Source organism: Cnephaeus nilssonii, assembly GCF_951640355.1.
Source record: "Cnephaeus nilssonii genome assembly, chromosome: 6".
In the NCBI taxonomy this organism is placed as follows: domain Eukaryota; kingdom Metazoa; phylum Chordata; class Mammalia; order Chiroptera; family Vespertilionidae; genus Cnephaeus; species Cnephaeus nilssonii.
In genome coordinates this window covers 51478559-51494910 of record NC_137077.1, presented here as the reverse complement: position 1 = coordinate 51494910, position 16352 = coordinate 51478559, and the positions used below count along the sequence as shown (strand labels likewise).

Below are 16352 nucleotides of genomic sequence, written 5' to 3'. Positions count from 1 at the left end.
AAGGAACTGACTACCGCCATAGCAGGTGAGGTGGAGATCACACTGCAGAAAAAGTCGTCCTAGCTCTGAGGAGTTGGTTGATGAGTCTAGCGTGAGGGGTAGGCGGGGAGGCGGGGAGGCCTCTCCTCTCAGGTACATTGGAAGGAGCCTCTCTCTGGAGGCAGGCAGGATAAAATTGCTGACCCCTAGTGGGAGAGCCCTAACCCCATTTCTCCTTTGATACAGGTTGCTGGGGCCATTTGGGCTTTGGGGGACCCTGGCCCAGGCCCTGGCCCAGTAGGATGCCCCCGTGTCCTCCCCAGCAGAGCAGGAACAGGGTGGCACAGCTGCCCACTCCGGAGCTGGGCGAGATGGAACTGACTTGGCAAGAGATCATGTCCATCACTGAGCTTCAGGTGAGTGGAGTTGCGGGGGCAGGGGAAGGGAAGAGTAGAGAAGCAGAGAGTCTAGCTGGGACTGAGGCCGGGGCTGGAACAAGGAGGGCTCAGAGTCTCAAGCTGGAAATGTTCCAGGCACTGGGAAAGGAAGGGCTGAAGTCGAAGGGAGATCTGGATGTTAGACCAGAACATTAAGGGGAAGGGGTGTGGAAGAGCAGGGGACCGGAGTGGTGGGGAAGGAAGGATTTGATTGGGGAACGTATGCTCTCTCAGCAGCCACTCTGCACACATCTCTCTACCCCACCTCTGGCCCCGCCTTCCCTTTCTCATCTTCTTTTATTCTGACCTCCCTTTCCTCCAATCCTGCTCATCTTCTCCCTTCATTTTCTCCCCCTGCCCTCAGCAGCTGGGCCCCTTTCTCCCAGGTAGCTGAGCAGTAGTTCAAGGGCCTCCGGAAGGGGGGTCAGTCTATGCCAGGGTCCTCTCCTCCTGCTAGTTGGACAAAGGGGTGTCTGTTGGCCTAACAATAATGTCTTTGTCCCCAGCTGGGCTAGAGCAAGGTGTCTCCCCAACGTGGTTTGGGGGCCCTGTTTCGAGCATGTTCTCTCCTCTCTGCACCTGGGCAGGGACAGAGGGACTGAAAAGTGGAGGGTAGAGCTGGCGCGAGCTCCCCAAGGTGCCTCTTAGCCCCCAGGGTGACACAGCTGCCCACTCTGGAGCTGGGCGAGATGGAACTGGCTCTGCGCCTGACCCTTTCTCTCCCCTACCACTGTGCATGGGCCCCCAGGATCTGCCCTCAGCCCTGCTCCCACACAGCAGCTCCCTCTGCTGGGCACCCAGGGCATGGCCAGGACCTGAACTTGACCCTTTGACCCTAGATAACCATAGCAGGAAAGGGTTCTGAGGGGTCATCTTGGATAACAACTCCTTGTCTTCCTGAAAGAAATAAAGAAACATGAGCCATTTCAACCCAGTAAGAGTTCCTGAGGAGGAGATTCCATAATAGTTGTAATGCTAGTCCTTTCTGAAGGCCGACCTCAGAGACATCCATTCCTGTTTAAACTGCTTTCTTCTTGGAAGACTTGCACTGCAACTTTACAAGACGCTTTCAATGGTTTTTAGCGCCTTTTTGTTCCGTTGTTGTTATCTCACCGGGTCTTTCAGGAGGACCAAGCTTGGTCCTGAGAGAGAGCTGGTTCTCTTCCTCAGCCTGTCTCCAAGTCTCTTTTTATGTCTTTTCTTGCAGGGCCTCAATGCTCCAAGTGAGCCGTCGTTTGAGCCTCCAGCCCCAGCCCCGTACCCTGGGCCCCCACCACTCCCAGCTTACTGTCCTTGCTCAGTCCACCCAGATGCTGGCTTCGCCCTTCCTCCACCACCTTATGAGCTCCCAGTATCCTCAACTCATGTCCCAGACCCCCCATATTCTTATGGCAACATGGCCATCCCAGTCTCCAAGCCACTGACCCTCTCAGGCCTGCTCAGTGAACCCCTCCCAGACCCCTTAGCCCTCCTGGATATTGGGCTGCCGGCGGGGCCACCCAAGCCTCAAGAAGACCCAGAATCTGACTCAGGATTATCCCTCAACTATAGTGACGCTGAATCTCTTGAGCTGGAGGGGACAGAGGCTGGTCGGCGGCGTAGCGAGTATGTAGAGATGTATCCGGTGGAGTACCCCTACTCACTTATGCCCAACTCCTTGGCCCACCCCAATTATGCCTTGCCACCTGCTGAGACCCCCTTAGCCTTAGAGCCCTCTTCAGGCCCTGTGCGAGCCAAGCCCACTGCACGGGGGGAGGCAGGGAGTCGGGATGAGCGTCGGGCCCTGGCCATGAAGATCCCCTTCCCTACGGACAAGATCGTCAACTTGCCGGTAGATGACTTTAATGAGCTGTTGGCACAGTACCCGCTGACAGAAAGCCAGCTGGCACTAGTCCGGGACATTCGACGGCGGGGCAAGAATAAGGTGGCTGCCCAGAACTGTCGCAAGAGAAAGCTGGAAACCATCGTGCAGCTGGAGCGGGAGCTGGAGCGGCTGGGCAGTGAGCGGGAGCGGCTGCTCAGGGCCCGTGGGGAGGCCGACAGGACCCTAGAGGTGATGCGCCAACAGCTGGCAGAGCTGTACCGTGACATTTTCCAGCACCTTCGGGATGAAGCTGGCAACAACTACTCCCCTGAAGAGTATGCGTTGCAACAGGCTGCTGATGGGGCCATATTCCTGGTGCCCCGGGGAAGCAAGATGGAAGCCTCAGACTGAGCTGGCCCAGCTGGGCGGACCGGTGATGGAGATCCCTTCATTCCCTTCTGATAAAGGAACTCCCCGACCCTGAGGCCCAGAAGAGGCCCACAATGAAAAACCTGACGTTAGGTCCAAGGTGTGTTCAATGAGGCTTGCTGTGAGACAAGTATGTGAGTGGAAGGCTGGAATCTTTCTGTGATTCAGCTCCCCAGGTCTCCAACCGCCACCTCTTGTTTGAGCTTTGGTTTATAAAGCACTCTACAGAAATAGTTTTCCATGGTGTCTTCCTTCTCCAGGGAGGGTGATGAAGCTGAACTCTTCTCGGAGCTCATTTCTTGGTTTTGGTGGGGAGGAAATGCTGCCAAACGCATTTCTTTCCCCTACAGCTCTGCATAAGAGTGGCACACACAATTTTGGCTCTAGCAGTATGCAATCTACCACCTTCATCCTCCTTTTTAGAGCCAGGGGCCATGAATGATCTGAGGAATTCCACCCTCCCTGGTGGCCCCCTATTTACAGAGCTGAGATTGCTGCCAAAGCTGGCTAGACCTTCCGTGCAAGGTCCCTGAGGTTTATTTAGGCTTTTCCTTTCTGTCTTTGGAACACAGAAGAGCCTAGAATACCCACAGGCCTTTTTTTCTATTTCCCTCCTCCTGCCTACTTCCATAGGACTCCCTCAGCCTGGCGGGGGAATATTCCTAGCTCCCTAAGAAAACCGAGAGAATTTGATTGGATGTTTAAGTTTTAGGGGATTTCACACCCAAGTCTGAGTAAAACCTGCTCCACAGTGGAGCACCAGATGCATTTTGGTGAACTTTTCTTTTAAAATTTTTGATTTTAGAGGAAGGGAAACATTGATCCACCATTCCACCAACCCATGCATTTATTGGTTGATTCCTGCGTGTGCCCTGACTGGGAATTGAACCCCCAACCGAGCTACCCAGCCTGGGAGGGCCTGTGAAATTTTCTATCTCCCTAGTTATGTTAGACCAGTGATGGCGAACCTATGACACGCGTGTCAGACACGCGGCTGCTGAGGTGGCCGCATGCCGAGGATGAAACATTTGCTGCTCCTGAGGATGAAACATTTGCGAAATAATGTTTTTTCCTCAAAGTGACACACTACCGAGTTATGCTCAGTTTTTTGGTGAAGTTTGACACACCAAGCTCAAAAGGTTGCCCATCACTGTGTTAGACACTTTCTTGTTCCCCACCCTTTTCTAGGTCCTTGGAGACCAAGGGCCTTTTATTAGTGTATACACACTTTTTTTTCCGATATAATTTTCTTGAAACAATAATTTTCAGATGTTATGAAAGTCCTCCCTGACACACTTCCATCTCCTTGGTTGGGTGGTTCCCAATCTTCTCAGGCACTGAATTACACAAACTTATTTTGGTATTTTGCTTCTATTTATAATTCTATTCAACTTTACTAGCTCCATTCCAATGGGGAAACCTTACTTCTGGATTCTAGTAAGACACTACAGTTGAGACAAAAGCACAACAGTGGTCAAAGATGTGGAAAGTGCATACCTACATTCTGAAAAACATGCCCAGGTTTAGGGAATTGAAAGTAACATAGCGCTTTCTATTCCTAATAGATCTGAAGACAGTCCACACTTCGTCAACTTTTGTTTTCTCAAAAAATTGAACATGTGGGACCAAGTTGTTGAGGGCAAGGCCTGGGTTAACTGTTCAAACTTAGTCCCCCTAAGGCAGCAGTTGCCAACCTTTCAGACCACTGGTTGGTGACTCCAGGCTGCCCTAAGGGACATCACACTGTGTTTACATTCTAATCCAGCTCAAAGGGAATTCAACCATTTACTGAGCATCTAAGCTCTGGTTCAAAGAATGAGACATAGTGAAGAGGACAATGCCATGCTTATGTACACATTGCCACGAAGACCATGATATACATTGTTAGGTATGTGCCTAAAGCAGGTGGAACATGCTTTTGGAGAGTAAAGGGAGTCCGTTTCGAAGAACTAGCACAGGGCAATTACCTTCCTTGAGTCTATTTCCTCTAACTTCTATCTGAAAAGCATCCATCAAAGTAGATGGAATGTAATACAATTGTTTTTATTTTTAGAGAGGGAGAGAAATGTCAATGAGAGTATAACATTGATTGGCTGCCTCCGCATGCCCCCTACCTGAGAGTGGGAGTGCAACCCAGGTGTGTACCCTGACTGGGAATGGAATCTAACCACGTTTTGGTGTATGAGACAATGGCCAACCAAGCCACACCACAGAGTTAAAAGTTTTTCAACAAGAATGCTTTTCACTATTAACCAGCCATCCCAGGAAATTAAAAAATAAAAATGTACTTGGTAAACTGTGGTAGCCAGAGTTGTCCTATCCCACCAAACCACGGACCATGTGAAAAACCACATCTAACAACTTCAAGTCACAAATGGAGATTAAGTAGCAAGATAACTTACTTATGAAATCACCTATCTCACTACCCCTACCCCCACTTAGCTAGGTTAAAATTGAGGCAGGAGGACCTCCTAAAGATGGGAGAAATGTTAAGCCTTTGCTAAAATTGCCTAAGATATCTGGCCAATACATACTTGTTAAAAGATGACACCCCTCCAGAATTTAACAGATAAACATAGCTCTCATAAGAGACTGGAGTGGGGCAGCTCTGGCTTTTACAACTTGATTTTCTTGCCAGGAGAGCTAGGAAAAAAACTTATGTTCAAGTGGAGCAATAGTTAACAGCTTACTTCTAACAGGGCCAACATTTAGCCCTGCAGTGAGAGCCCAGCTTCTCAGATTTCAGTCCCCACAACCCAATCCTTCCTTGTTAATCTGAATGCCAACCTGTGATTTAAAATATGTACCTTAACTGCTAGGTTCAAAATGCAATGAATGACTTTACACGAGGCCCTGCTCCTTTAGATTGATCCTGCTAGTAAGTTTTCTGGTTTAGCAGACATCTGGTATATCATTATCTCCTGTATTTCCCATTCTCAAACTTGAGGGGCACAGTAAAGTTTACCCTAAGTATCATGAAAAAGAGAAAATGAAAGTAAGAAACAAGGTTAAAAGCATTTTATTTAAAAAGCCCATTCATAAAACTGAATGATTAATTCAAGCTGTAACACAGCCAACGAAAACTGCATGGCAGTGAAAATGAAGTACACATTGGCTCAGATAAAGGTCGTCCTCATAAGGATGTTCCTGCAAAAAGAAAAAAAAAAAGTTATGAAGCACTTCCACAAGCAGATGAAAGATTCCCATTGTCTTTACTAGGAACCCAGTTGCTTTATTAACATATTTCTATTAGATCAGATTAGCAAGTCTTTTTGGTTCTGAGGCAGATTCTCTTTATTTGGGCAATACCAATCACTTGCTTACCATTACTTTATAAAAATTTACCTTTTAGCCATGAGCTTGGACAGATGAGTTTCTGTTTAAGACATGTTGATAAGCCTGTAGTACCAGACTCCTCCCTAGAAAAGCAAACAACCTTTAGAACTAGCTTTTCTGAGATCAAGTCCCATCTCAGGCTAATGCCCCCACCCCCCATTAATGGTCCATCCACCCTCCCACCATTACTTTGGGGAAGAGTCTAATGTATTACTTTGAGCCATTGTTTTAAGGAAATGGGTCAAAGAAGTAGGAGATAAATATTAAGGGGCAAAAATTTATTATTCATAGTAGAGACAGTTAAAGCACTCATTTCCTTCAATTGTTATCCACCAAGACTAGGGTGTCAATTTAAAACAATCCATCTCCAGAAAAAACAAGTTCAGCTTAACTGGACTAGTTTTGGCTCAATATATTAAGGAAAATATAATAGAAAACTGGATTTTACATAACTATATGGATGTAAGTAAAATCTGTTCTTACCTACCAGCATAGCAATAAAACCTTTCCTCCTGGTTCTGACTGCTAGTCCTAAGAGTCAGGTGTGCCTTACTTTTTTGTCTGCCTCCTTCCTTGCGATGGTCACTGAAAATTCACTCCCTCCTAGCTTTCATGGAGCGTGCCGTGGCCTGCCCCTGGCTTATCTGTACTCCACATACCACAAGTGTCTACTCTCAGCTGTAGAGTGTCTGAGCTCGGAGCCATTCGCGCTATACTTGCTAGCAGTTCCTAGTAGCTGAACATCTCTCCTGGATCTTTAAAGGCATTGTCAGGAATCCTGAGGTATCTGCAAACTCCCTCAATAGTTAAGGTTCCACCTGCCATTGCAAACTCAGCCAATATCAAACCCATGGAACTGTATCATCCATCCATGCTTTCCCACCCACCTCCACCTCCCACCCATCACCACCCCACCCCCAAACTTCCAAGTAACACACCATGGGATGAAATACAGTCCTAGTGATAAACAAATCTCTATGCTACTAGGTAAGTACAATGGCACTGAAATTGAAAGTATCAAAGGGGAGGGCTCAAAAGAACCTGTATACAAATAACAAAGACTGGATAGTATGTAACTTAAAAGATTTAGAAATCATTTTCCATACAATTAACATTTTAGGATGGTTGTGTGATCTTGTGCCATGTTTAAAGGAAAACTGCAGTTAGCATGTTTGTAAGCAATATGGTTCCTAAACATGTCCATAATTTTTGTTTCCAATAGGCAACTAGTGTGGTTAAAATCTAAAAACCTCTATAAAGGCCCACCCAACCAGAACAAAGGGAACTGCAGTTTTCCTTTAATGTAAGCCTATTTTGTGTAGGAATAAGAATTTCTTACTGGTGCTGGCCAATTTTAAAAAATGTCTCCCAAATACTCTAAATCTGTGTGGACTTTTGGGGTGGCATTAGCCAGCAGCTGGTTTCTATTCTCTGGCAAAGCTTTGAACTTGAATTGTGATAGAAGTATTCAACATTATCAGGGGTGGTGGGTAGGGAAAGTCCAAAGCTCTGCCAGTCCCAAATCCATACAGTTGTCATTCAAGAGGATAGTAAATCGTTTATTGATTACACATGATAATGGATGATACACAAGCTTCATATCCATCTATAATTTTATCTGGTACCATAATTCAATTTAGATATATTGCATAGGATGTGCCAACAATCATTAATAACCAAATGAACTCCATGACTCTGCTTGGGTGACCCTTTTAATGGTGAACTCCAGGTCACAACACAGTAACTGTCAATTCAACTACACCAAAGTTTCTGAAGACAATGGCTTCTGTGCCCAAGCAGGTTGTAAGTAAATTTCAAATGGAACCTGGCATCACCCTGAAGGAATTCTAGCTTCACACTGTTGGGGTAATTTACCAAGATGGCTTCAGAGCAAACTAACTTTACACAGCACATTTAAAAAAAAGACACATTTATTCAGCGTCATGATCAGACTATTACATTTAGCAATCAACAGCATGGGTGCAAAAAAAAAAAAAATCTACATTAAAACCCTTGGTTGGAATGCTTTACACTTTCCACAGAACAGAAACTAAAATAACCTGTTATACAATTAGTCACAAATACAGTCCTCGAGTTTTTTTGCCCATTCACATGAGTATTGTCTAACACATGTCTTCTTTGTAGCAGCTAGGCCCTGCCACCACTGTGCTTGGCTGAGTTCACAAATCTGTTGTAACCTGTAGCTTCCCTGTCACTTCTCTGGCTCTCCTCTCCTGCTAAGCTTTGTTTCCTGTTGAACAATATGGAATAAAGTTGTTAATCTAAACATATTAAGACTTAAAGGCTACAATCCAATATCAAGTTTTGTTTCCCACAAATTTTGCTGATCTGATTATTAGCTTAATATCCACAATTTTACTGAAGTTATAATGTTAACTATGTTGCACTGCTTAGCTACATTAGGGTTACTGGGTTCATTATCAATTATGAAAATTAAGCCAAAATACAAAAAGGTGTTTACTTACCTGGCAGTAATTAAAACCTTCTGCCGCTGCCATAGCTACTGCTGCTGCTGGAACCGCCATAGCCACCTAAGAATAAGGTTTGTTCCTTTAAACTTTTGGAAATATCAATAGCAATGCCTTTATATTTGAAGCAAGTTAAAATCTGAGTTTAAGCTCAGATATTTTTAATTTGATTGCAATTACCAATCCCTTCAGTATTCTGAAGGCTTTTAATTGTCAGCTTTTTATAACCAGTGCCAGTTATAAATACACTTAGCCCTCTAATACTACATATACATGCAACATACCTTGGTTTCGTGGTTTGGCAAAGTATTGACCTCCACCACCATAAGGGCCAGAGCTTCTGCCTCCAAAGTTTCCTCCTTTCATAGGCCCAAAATTTGAAGACTGATTGTTGTAATTGCCAAAATCATTGTAGCTTCCACCACCTCCAAAATTGCTTCCTAAGAATGGAAAGAGGGCCTTTATTTGTTACTTAAGAAAGGTGATCGTCCTGAATCTATTTAGTGTTCAGAGTGGGGGGGGAAAGATTGCATGACCTGCCTGCCTTTCTTTCTCCCAAACTTGGATGGCTTCAACGTTTATCTTTGTTTGCATCTCATATTTTCTGGACAAGGCATTCAGTTGAATAATCCAGTACTTAACAACTCATCATGACAACAGAGCATATTCTCTAGCCTTGAAGGCTTATCCATCCAGGGGCACTGCAAACACATGCTGGATACATCAACTAAGTGCCTATGGTCCCAAAGAAGTTAAAACACTAAATCCTACGACAGCTAACCTGGTTCCAGTTGAACACGCCACTATCCACTTATTCAACTAGTTGGGAGTGAGGCGGCCCCAGCTTAAAGCTGGGAGGCAGCATAGTAAGCCCATTAAAAAGTACCATGCAGTGTACCACATAATGCTTTTAAGAGCATCTAATCCCCACATGGGCATAAGCTCTACAAAACTAATCTAGCTACTGCACCAAGTACCTGGGTCACTGGATACCTACCACTACCACCGCCAAAGCCGCCTCCGCCTCCTCCGTTGTTATAGCTGTCATAGCTGCCACTCCCGCCATAGCCACTGCCCTGGTTTCCATAACCCTGTCCACCACTTCCATAGCCTCTGCTTCCTCCAGAGTAACCAGGGCCGCCTCCTCCATAACCACCTACAAGAATACAATTCTTCTCAATAAGACAAAAGTATTCAACAATCAAAATCTGTTTAAGGCTAATGGGAAACAGCCAGCTTTGAATCATGCTGTTATGGTCAGAGTTTAGCTTGTCATGCACTAGATGCACTCAAGTTTTAGTTTCTACCCATCTATTCTGTAGATAGCCAAAAAACCTTTTCACCTGTTTCTTCCTAAAACAAAACTTACCATCATTACCAAATCCATTATAGCCATCCCCACTGCCACCATATCCACCGCCACCACGGCTGCCACCAAAGCCACCTGTAAGAGAGCAAAATTTTAAAGCAGGTTTGAAGTATATAAATTGCATACAAGTAACAGCCTTGTAAGTATAAACTTTAGGAAGTAGTTCCTGCACTACAAAAATGATTTCCATACCAGAGACTTTAACTTCTGGCTAGTGAGAAGCCAGAACTACATTAGGATAAAATGTAACTTTGGAAGCGTTGACCAGTAGTTACAATACTGCCACAGATTACATAAGGGACAAGTTATCTGTGTTAAATTACAAGCTTACTATTATTAATTGGTAACAGTGGGATATAATCAAATACCTCGACCACTGAAGTTTCCTCCGCGACCAAAGTTGTCATTTCCACCAAAACCACCTCCACGACCACCTCCGAAGTTTCCAGAACCACTTCGACCTTAACAAGTGAAGTTTTAAGTGTTGAAGCATACGAATTGGAATGGGACTTTAAGGTTTAATAAAACAACAAACCCACCTCTTTGGCTGGACGAAGCGCTAGCCATCTCTTGCTTAGATAGGGCTTTCCTCACTTCACAGTTGTGGCCATTCACAGTATGGTATTTCTGAACTAAATTTGAAAATAAGAACACAGTATCTCAGGGTTTAGTACACAACCCAGACAGACTTCAGAATCCTTAGCAAATATGTCACCCGATACTTACTGACAATCTTGTCTACAGAGTCATGGTCATCAAAGGTTACAAAAGCAAAGCCCCTCTTTTTGCCACTGCCTCGGTCGGTCATGATTTCAATCACTTCTATTTTCCCATACTGTTCAAAATAATCTCTTAGGTGATGTTCTTCAGTGTCTTCTTTAATACCACCGACAAAAATCTTTTTCACAGTTAAGTGGGCACCAGGTCTTTGAGAATCCTAAGAGGGAAGAAACCCCAATTAAGTTATAGCAGAACCTATCCCAAAATTAAGATAGAAGTTTCTTACCACCCCTAGTGTGCTTAATGGCACCCTTCCAAGTGGAAAGAAAAAAGCATCACTTACTTCTCTTGAGACAGCCCTCTTTGGTTCCACAACTCTCCCGTCCACCTTGTGTGGCCTCGCATTCATGGCTGCATCCACCTCCTCCACAGTGGCATAGGTGACAAACCCAAAGCCTCTGGAGCGCTTGGTGTTTGGATCTCTCATCACCTGAGATGTAATTCATTTAATACACAGTAAGATCCCCAAAGCACTGACATTTCCACCTTGAATAAGGTAACAGGAAACATGATACTTGCCCTTTATACCAAGCCCTCCAGCTCCCATTACCCGTAAATCTAGGAGTAAGCTTTTTAATCACTTAAACCCACACCTTCCCGCCCAAGTTATTTGCGAGTGTAATCCTGTTAATTTTCATAAGCATTCAGACAGCTAGAGCACGACAAGCCAAGGAAATCGACTAGATCTACTGCCCTTTTGTCTCCTCCCAAGTCTTACCACACAGTCCGTGAGCGTTCCCCATTGCTCAAAATGGCTCCTCAGACTCTCATCGGTTGTTTCAAAGCTCAAACCTCCGATAAAGAGCTTCCGCAGCTGCTCCGGCTCTTTGGGAGACTAGGAGGGGGGGCGGGGAGAGGGAGCGTTAACTGGGCGGATAATGCAAAACACCTTTCATTTAAGCAAAACTGGATAGCAACGTGGTAGCACTCATATTGTTCCTTCGGGTCGCAACAAGCCACGTGCTTCTCCCCATTGGGGAGTCCTTATGTTGGGGCTGGGAAACGGGGGGCGCATGCGTCCCTCCTTTCCGACGCACGCGCAACAAAAGGACTAGGCAGGAGGGATCCATTGCCAGTAACAGATTACAACTGCTTTTAAGAAATTCGCCCGAGACAAAGCCAAAAAAAAAAAAATCGATTTAATGTGCCTAAGGGCCTTTACTGGGAGGAACGAGCGGCGTGATAACTAAGGGTTGCAGGACGACGGCCTCATGGCCACGAAGAGGACAAAATGGCGACCTGAACTTCGGGAGGGGTAGGCCCTGGGCGCGACCCAAGAACTGCCGAATGGGCTGGAGCAAGCAGTCAATCCAGACTGCATCCCATAGAACTCAGAAAGGGACGAGGGAGAAAGTTAAGCTGTAGCGAGGGTCTTACCCACCTCAGACTTAGACATGATGACTGCAACAGGGGGAATTCCAACGATGCTTACTCCGCGGCGTTCACCAGCAGAAAGGAGTGATCTAAGGAACGTATCTGCCAGCCTACCTTCGGCCTCGCTTTTTTATCCCGCCTCCTCCCTTGCGGCATTGGTAGACTCCGCCCCTTGGTAGCTCTGATAGGATAGTTGAAATAGCTTCCTGCTCCTATTGGTCTGTGGTGCCGCATTGCTGTAACGTCATCCGTTTGGGCGTTCTACGCAGTGTCCACCCCTCGGAGACTATTGGTTCCCGAGTAATATTATTCTTAACTAGTCTGATTGGCTACCCAACCAATCATTCATATTTAAATATACCTAGGGCATTTAAATAACACTTTAATCCTCCACGCTGCAAATGTTACATTCTACTCAGTGGTCAGAGCATGATTAATACTATGTAGCAAAAAGTAGAATGTGACAATTTCATTTTTTTGCAACAACCGCCTGCAGAACGCATGTGTAGTAAAATGGCGAGTTCACGCAGGCGCATTAAGAAGTTCCGCCTGGCTCAAGAAACACGTGAAATGGCGGGCGGGAGACGGTGGCGAACCTACAGCGCCTGCGTAATGGCGGGAGTTGTGCCTCGTTTTGCGCAGGCGTAATGGGCGGAGAAAAGGTCTGGTCCCAGGATTGGTAGCGCAGGCGCAAGGAAGGATCCGTTTTGGCGGGCGGTTGGCGTTGCGCAGAAGACGGCGGCAGCGGTGGCTTGTGGTCCGGCTCTCATCACAGAGGAACAGAGAAGACATTAGCGTGAGAGATCGGTCTCGATCCCGGGTAAGTGGCGGACAGTCTTGCCTACCGATGGGAAGTCTCCATCCGATTCCAGTTGAGCCCGTTATTGTGTGAAATGAATGGATCGCGGGGTGGGGGCTAGTGAAGGGGGAGCGGTGGATCCGGCCAACCAATGGAAGGACAGGGGCGGATGTTTTACCCCCGGCAGGTTCTGTGGAGCTTTGCCCACGAAGAATTTGACTGGCATGTGTATAGACCAATTGAGTCTGTCTGTCGCGGCAGACTGATCGGTCCTTAGGCCATCGGAATGTGGGAGGCGGGTTTTCTCCTCCTGAGCAGCATTTTACTGGGCCAATGAGCACTAAGCGCGCGGTAGGTTGGGCTCTTCCCAGAGGCAGCGGTTTGACTCCAATGGGGAATGAGGGAGTCGGGCGCTTAAATGGATGGACCAAATCTGGAGCCAGTAGAATATCCTATGGAGAGCGCTCGGCGAGCCGTCCAATCAGTGCTCCAAAAGACAGAGGGCTTAGATTTGGGGTGGTGAGGAAGGGTATTCGATGCCTGTGATGGCGCGTCGGGGGTGGGTATTTTGTCCACAATGACTTCTCTAACGAAGCCTTTAGGCCTCCATTCTATAAACCTCCCTGGTAGGGAAGCTACGGTTGCTCCTGGATACCTTGAGTTTGCCATTTTCTCCCACTGTACTTCCCACCATCCACCATAGGTTTTGGGGGGAGCAAGGGAGGTCTTTTGACTTTGAGAACTAGCTCCATTAGGAAGACTTCCTTGAAGTTTTAGAATGAATGGGATAAATCTCTATGTATTGTGGAAAGGCATCCGAAAAAAAATCTACATGATGCATATTTCCACGGGCAACTCAATATTTGTAAAAACATAGAGAAAATTTTGGAAAGCTTCATAATACAGTGGGATCGAGGCAAGTTGGATCTCTAATGTTTAAATCTTTGCAGGGATTATAAGAATTTGTGATTAAAATTAAGCTAAAATGTCAAGTTTTTTTGTGTTTCCATTCATAATCACGTACTTCTCACCACCTTTCTCCTTTACACCGCGAAAGAGTGCTGTTTTCCCCTTAGGAACTAAGGCGATTCTCGGTCTAAAATATATAAATAAAAAAGTAACTTTTTGAGTACTTAGTATCTACTAGGCATCATGCTAAGTGCTTTACAAGAAATATCCATCTTTCCCAGTGCCTTTTTAGAGTCTTTTCTTTGAGGAACTTTTCCCACCACATAAGTCTCTTTCTTTACACCATTAAAGAGTTTCTAATCCTCTCTTTTTGCTGCTTCTCCGAGATTGTCTGAATTTGGATAAGAAGATGCTTTAAGAGGGTGATATTTAGATGTTGAAGGCAGGAGGACTCACTCATTACCTGGATTATTGTCTTTTGATTATATTTCCTTCAAAGTGTTTACTTGTAGTCCATCTCCTGTTGGTAATGCCCATTTTGCTTATTCTAAGATTTTGAGCAAAGTATAGAAATTTTCATTACATTTTGGCTATATCAGAATATATACTGCTCTAGTCACTGATTTATTTAGGGTCAAGGGAAAAATGTTTAAATACTGTAACAAGTTCAGCTACACATGAAGTACCCTTATGATTAGAGACCTTTCTAACATAAAAGACATGATTTTAGTTGAGCTTATAATGAACAGAGGAGAGATTTTCATGTTCTCTGGCACTTGCAAAAGGACAAACCTATTTCATACTTGGTTATGAACTATTTGTAGGTATGCTAATAATACAGCTGCTTAGTTTGTAAAAGCTAAATATCTTGCCGTGATTTCTTTAGGTTTGAAAAGATAACAGTCTTGGTCTAGAGAGGGTTTCTCAACCTCAGTGCTGTTGACATTTCTGGTAGGAGGAATGCATCTCACCTCTCCTTACCCCCTTCTGTGTCCATCAAAATGTCTCCAGATGTTGCCAGATGTCTTGGGGGGTATGGAGCAAAGTCTCCACCAGTTGAAAACTATTGATCTAAAATGACAAATGCTAGCCCTGGCCGGGCTCAGTTGGTTGAGCATCCTCCCTCCCTCGCACGATTCCAGGTCAGGGCACATACACAGGTTGCAGGTTTGATCCCTGGTCCAGTTGTGTATGGGAGGCAAGTGATCGATGTTTCCCTCTCTTTAAAATCAATAAAAACATATCCTCAGGCGATTAAAAAATAAAATGGCAGATGCTAGAGTTGATTTTCTTGTCAAAATCTTTTACCAATTAGAAATTGAGGGAGAAGATGGGTGAAGTATTTAGGAAGTGGCCTTTGGTAAATGGATCACTAAGTCCTAATGATTATCTCTTCAGATATAGAGTGATCATTGTTCCATTGGATAAAGGGAAAGTTTCATGAAATTTTTTTTATCATTGATTGCATCTTATGTTTGCCTTCCAAAAATAATGGCAAATATGTTTTCTAAGAAGGTAGACTTGCTTTAGATGCTTCTTGCATTTCACGTGAGTTAAGCCTCTGACCTGGGATTCTTTTGGATCAGTCTCGAACTTTTTTTACCTTGATCCTCAATAAGAAACACATTTTATTCTGACCCTGTGCACACAATGAAACAAGTTTCACTGTACAAATACATGTGCAAACACTGATATTTTTTGCATCTACAGTACACTATTTCATTTTCTTAAAAACATAGGTCATTTTCTACTGAATTGATTTCACAGCTGTGGACTGACCTACAGTTAAGACAACTGATCTATAGAATAGGTAACCAAATTATGCCACCTTAAATTACTCTCTGAGTGAATTCCTTCCATCTCTAACCCGAGTTACTTAGATTTAGAAACAAAATAATCAGTGAACCCTTATTTGATGTTTTTTATCTATTTTAATTTAAAAGATTTCAGGATTCAAATAGGAGTTTTTGGTTTACTTTGGTGTGCAAGTAAAAGTTGCTTGTTTTATTGAGAATTCTCTTACAATGCCATTGTTACTATGTCTGATGAACATTTCTCTGATGGGGAAATTTTAGTGGGTAATTTTTTAAAAAAAAAATATTTTTATTGATTTAAGAGAGAAAGGGAGAGGGGGAGAGAAACATCAATGATGAGAGAAAAATCATTGATCAGCTGCTTCCTGCATGTCGCCCACGGGGATCAAGCCGGAAACCTGGGCATGTGCCCTTGATCAGAATCGAACCCAGGTCCCTTCAGTCCGCAGGTCGACGCTCTATCCACTGAGCCAAACCAGCTAGGGCAGTGGGTAATTTTTCATTGACGTTCTGAGAGTATCACATTGAAAATTCTAACTTTAGGCCTTTTTTTCCCCCCTTGCCTTCAAAATTTATTTATTTTAGAGAGAGAGGAAGAGGGAGAGAAGAAAATCTAGTTGTTTTTTTCACTTATTTATGCATTTATCAGTTGATGCTTGTATATGCCCTGACCAGAGATCAAACCCTAAAACATTGGCGTATGGGGAGGATGCTCTAACCCAGTGGTTCCCAGTGTGGGGCACATGCCCCACAGGGGGGCAATTTGGTTTTTAAGGGGGGCAGTTCGAGAATGAGTTATTAACAGTGAAATTTGTGCATTTCTTATGGTTCTA

General features: G+C 44.7%; 3 protein-coding genes across 6 annotated transcripts in view; 2 read left to right on the top strand and 1 right to left on the bottom strand.

Annotated features, from left to right (window-relative positions):
- Nucleotides 1-245: 245 nt before the first annotated feature.
- On the top strand, nucleotides 246-3025 carry NFE2 (nuclear factor, erythroid 2). The gene is made up of 2 exons (XM_079774537.1): nucleotides 246-395; nucleotides 1624-3025. Exons 1-2 carry the CDS (start codon nucleotides 282-284, stop codon nucleotides 2629-2631), a joined length of 1122 nt encoding a protein of 373 aa, XP_079630663.1. The 5' UTR covers nucleotides 246-281; the 3' UTR covers nucleotides 2632-3025.
- A 2627-nt stretch (nucleotides 3026-5652) lies between these two features.
- HNRNPA1 (heterogeneous nuclear ribonucleoprotein A1) lies at nucleotides 5653-12112 on the bottom strand. 4 transcript variants are annotated; one of them, XR_013813715.1, is made up of 11 exons: nucleotides 12005-12112; nucleotides 11342-11458; nucleotides 10907-11053; nucleotides 10570-10780; nucleotides 10383-10475; nucleotides 10212-10304; nucleotides 9844-9918; nucleotides 8759-8914; nucleotides 8472-8537; nucleotides 5995-6068; nucleotides 5653-5796 (listed from the first exon to the last, which is right to left on the bottom strand). XR_013813715.1 is itself a non-coding variant. In XM_079775344.1 (11 exons), exons 1-10 carry the CDS (start codon nucleotides 12017-12019, stop codon nucleotides 8482-8484), a joined length of 1122 nt encoding a protein of 373 aa, XP_079631470.1. In that variant the 5' UTR covers nucleotides 12020-12112; the 3' UTR covers nucleotides 7524-8236; nucleotides 8472-8481. The 4 variants fall into 4 exon arrangements, 3 of the variants coding, with proteins under 3 accessions (XP_079631469.1, XP_079631470.1, XP_079631468.1); XM_079775344.1 differs by lacking the exons at nucleotides 5653-5796; nucleotides 5995-6068 and adding exons at nucleotides 7524-8236; nucleotides 9472-9630; XM_079775343.1 differs by having other exon boundaries at nucleotides 5653-6068.
- Nucleotides 12113-12660: 548 nt separating this feature from the next.
- Nucleotides 12661-16352, top strand: part of CBX5 (chromobox 5) — a 37579-nt gene continuing 33887 nt past the window's right edge. Inside the window, exon 1 of the mRNA XM_079773729.1 lies at nucleotides 12661-12817. The gene's annotated coding sequence lies outside the window, so the exon portion shown is untranslated. The remainder of the gene's footprint in view (nucleotides 12818-16352) is intronic.

Excerpts from the sequence above, each read along its gene's own strand:
- HNRNPA1 (XM_079775344.1), bottom strand. Across the intron at positions 10,781-10,906 it reads AGAGGGCTGTCTCAAGAGAA|GATTCTCAAAGACCTGGTGC; the intron begins GTAAGTGATGCT and ends CTTCCCTCTTAG. Across the intron at positions 8,915-9,471 it reads CGGCTTTGGCGGTGGTAGTG|GAAGCAATTTTGGAGGTGGT; the intron begins GTAGGTATCCAG and ends TTCCATTCTTAG.
- NFE2 (XM_079774537.1), top strand. The coding sequence starts at position 282 with ATGCCCCCGTGTCCTCCCCAGCAGAGCAGGAACAGGGTGGCACAGCTG. Across the intron at positions 396-1,623 it reads TGTCCATCACTGAGCTTCAG|GGCCTCAATGCTCCAAGTGA; the intron begins GTGAGTGGAGTT and ends CTTTTCTTGCAG.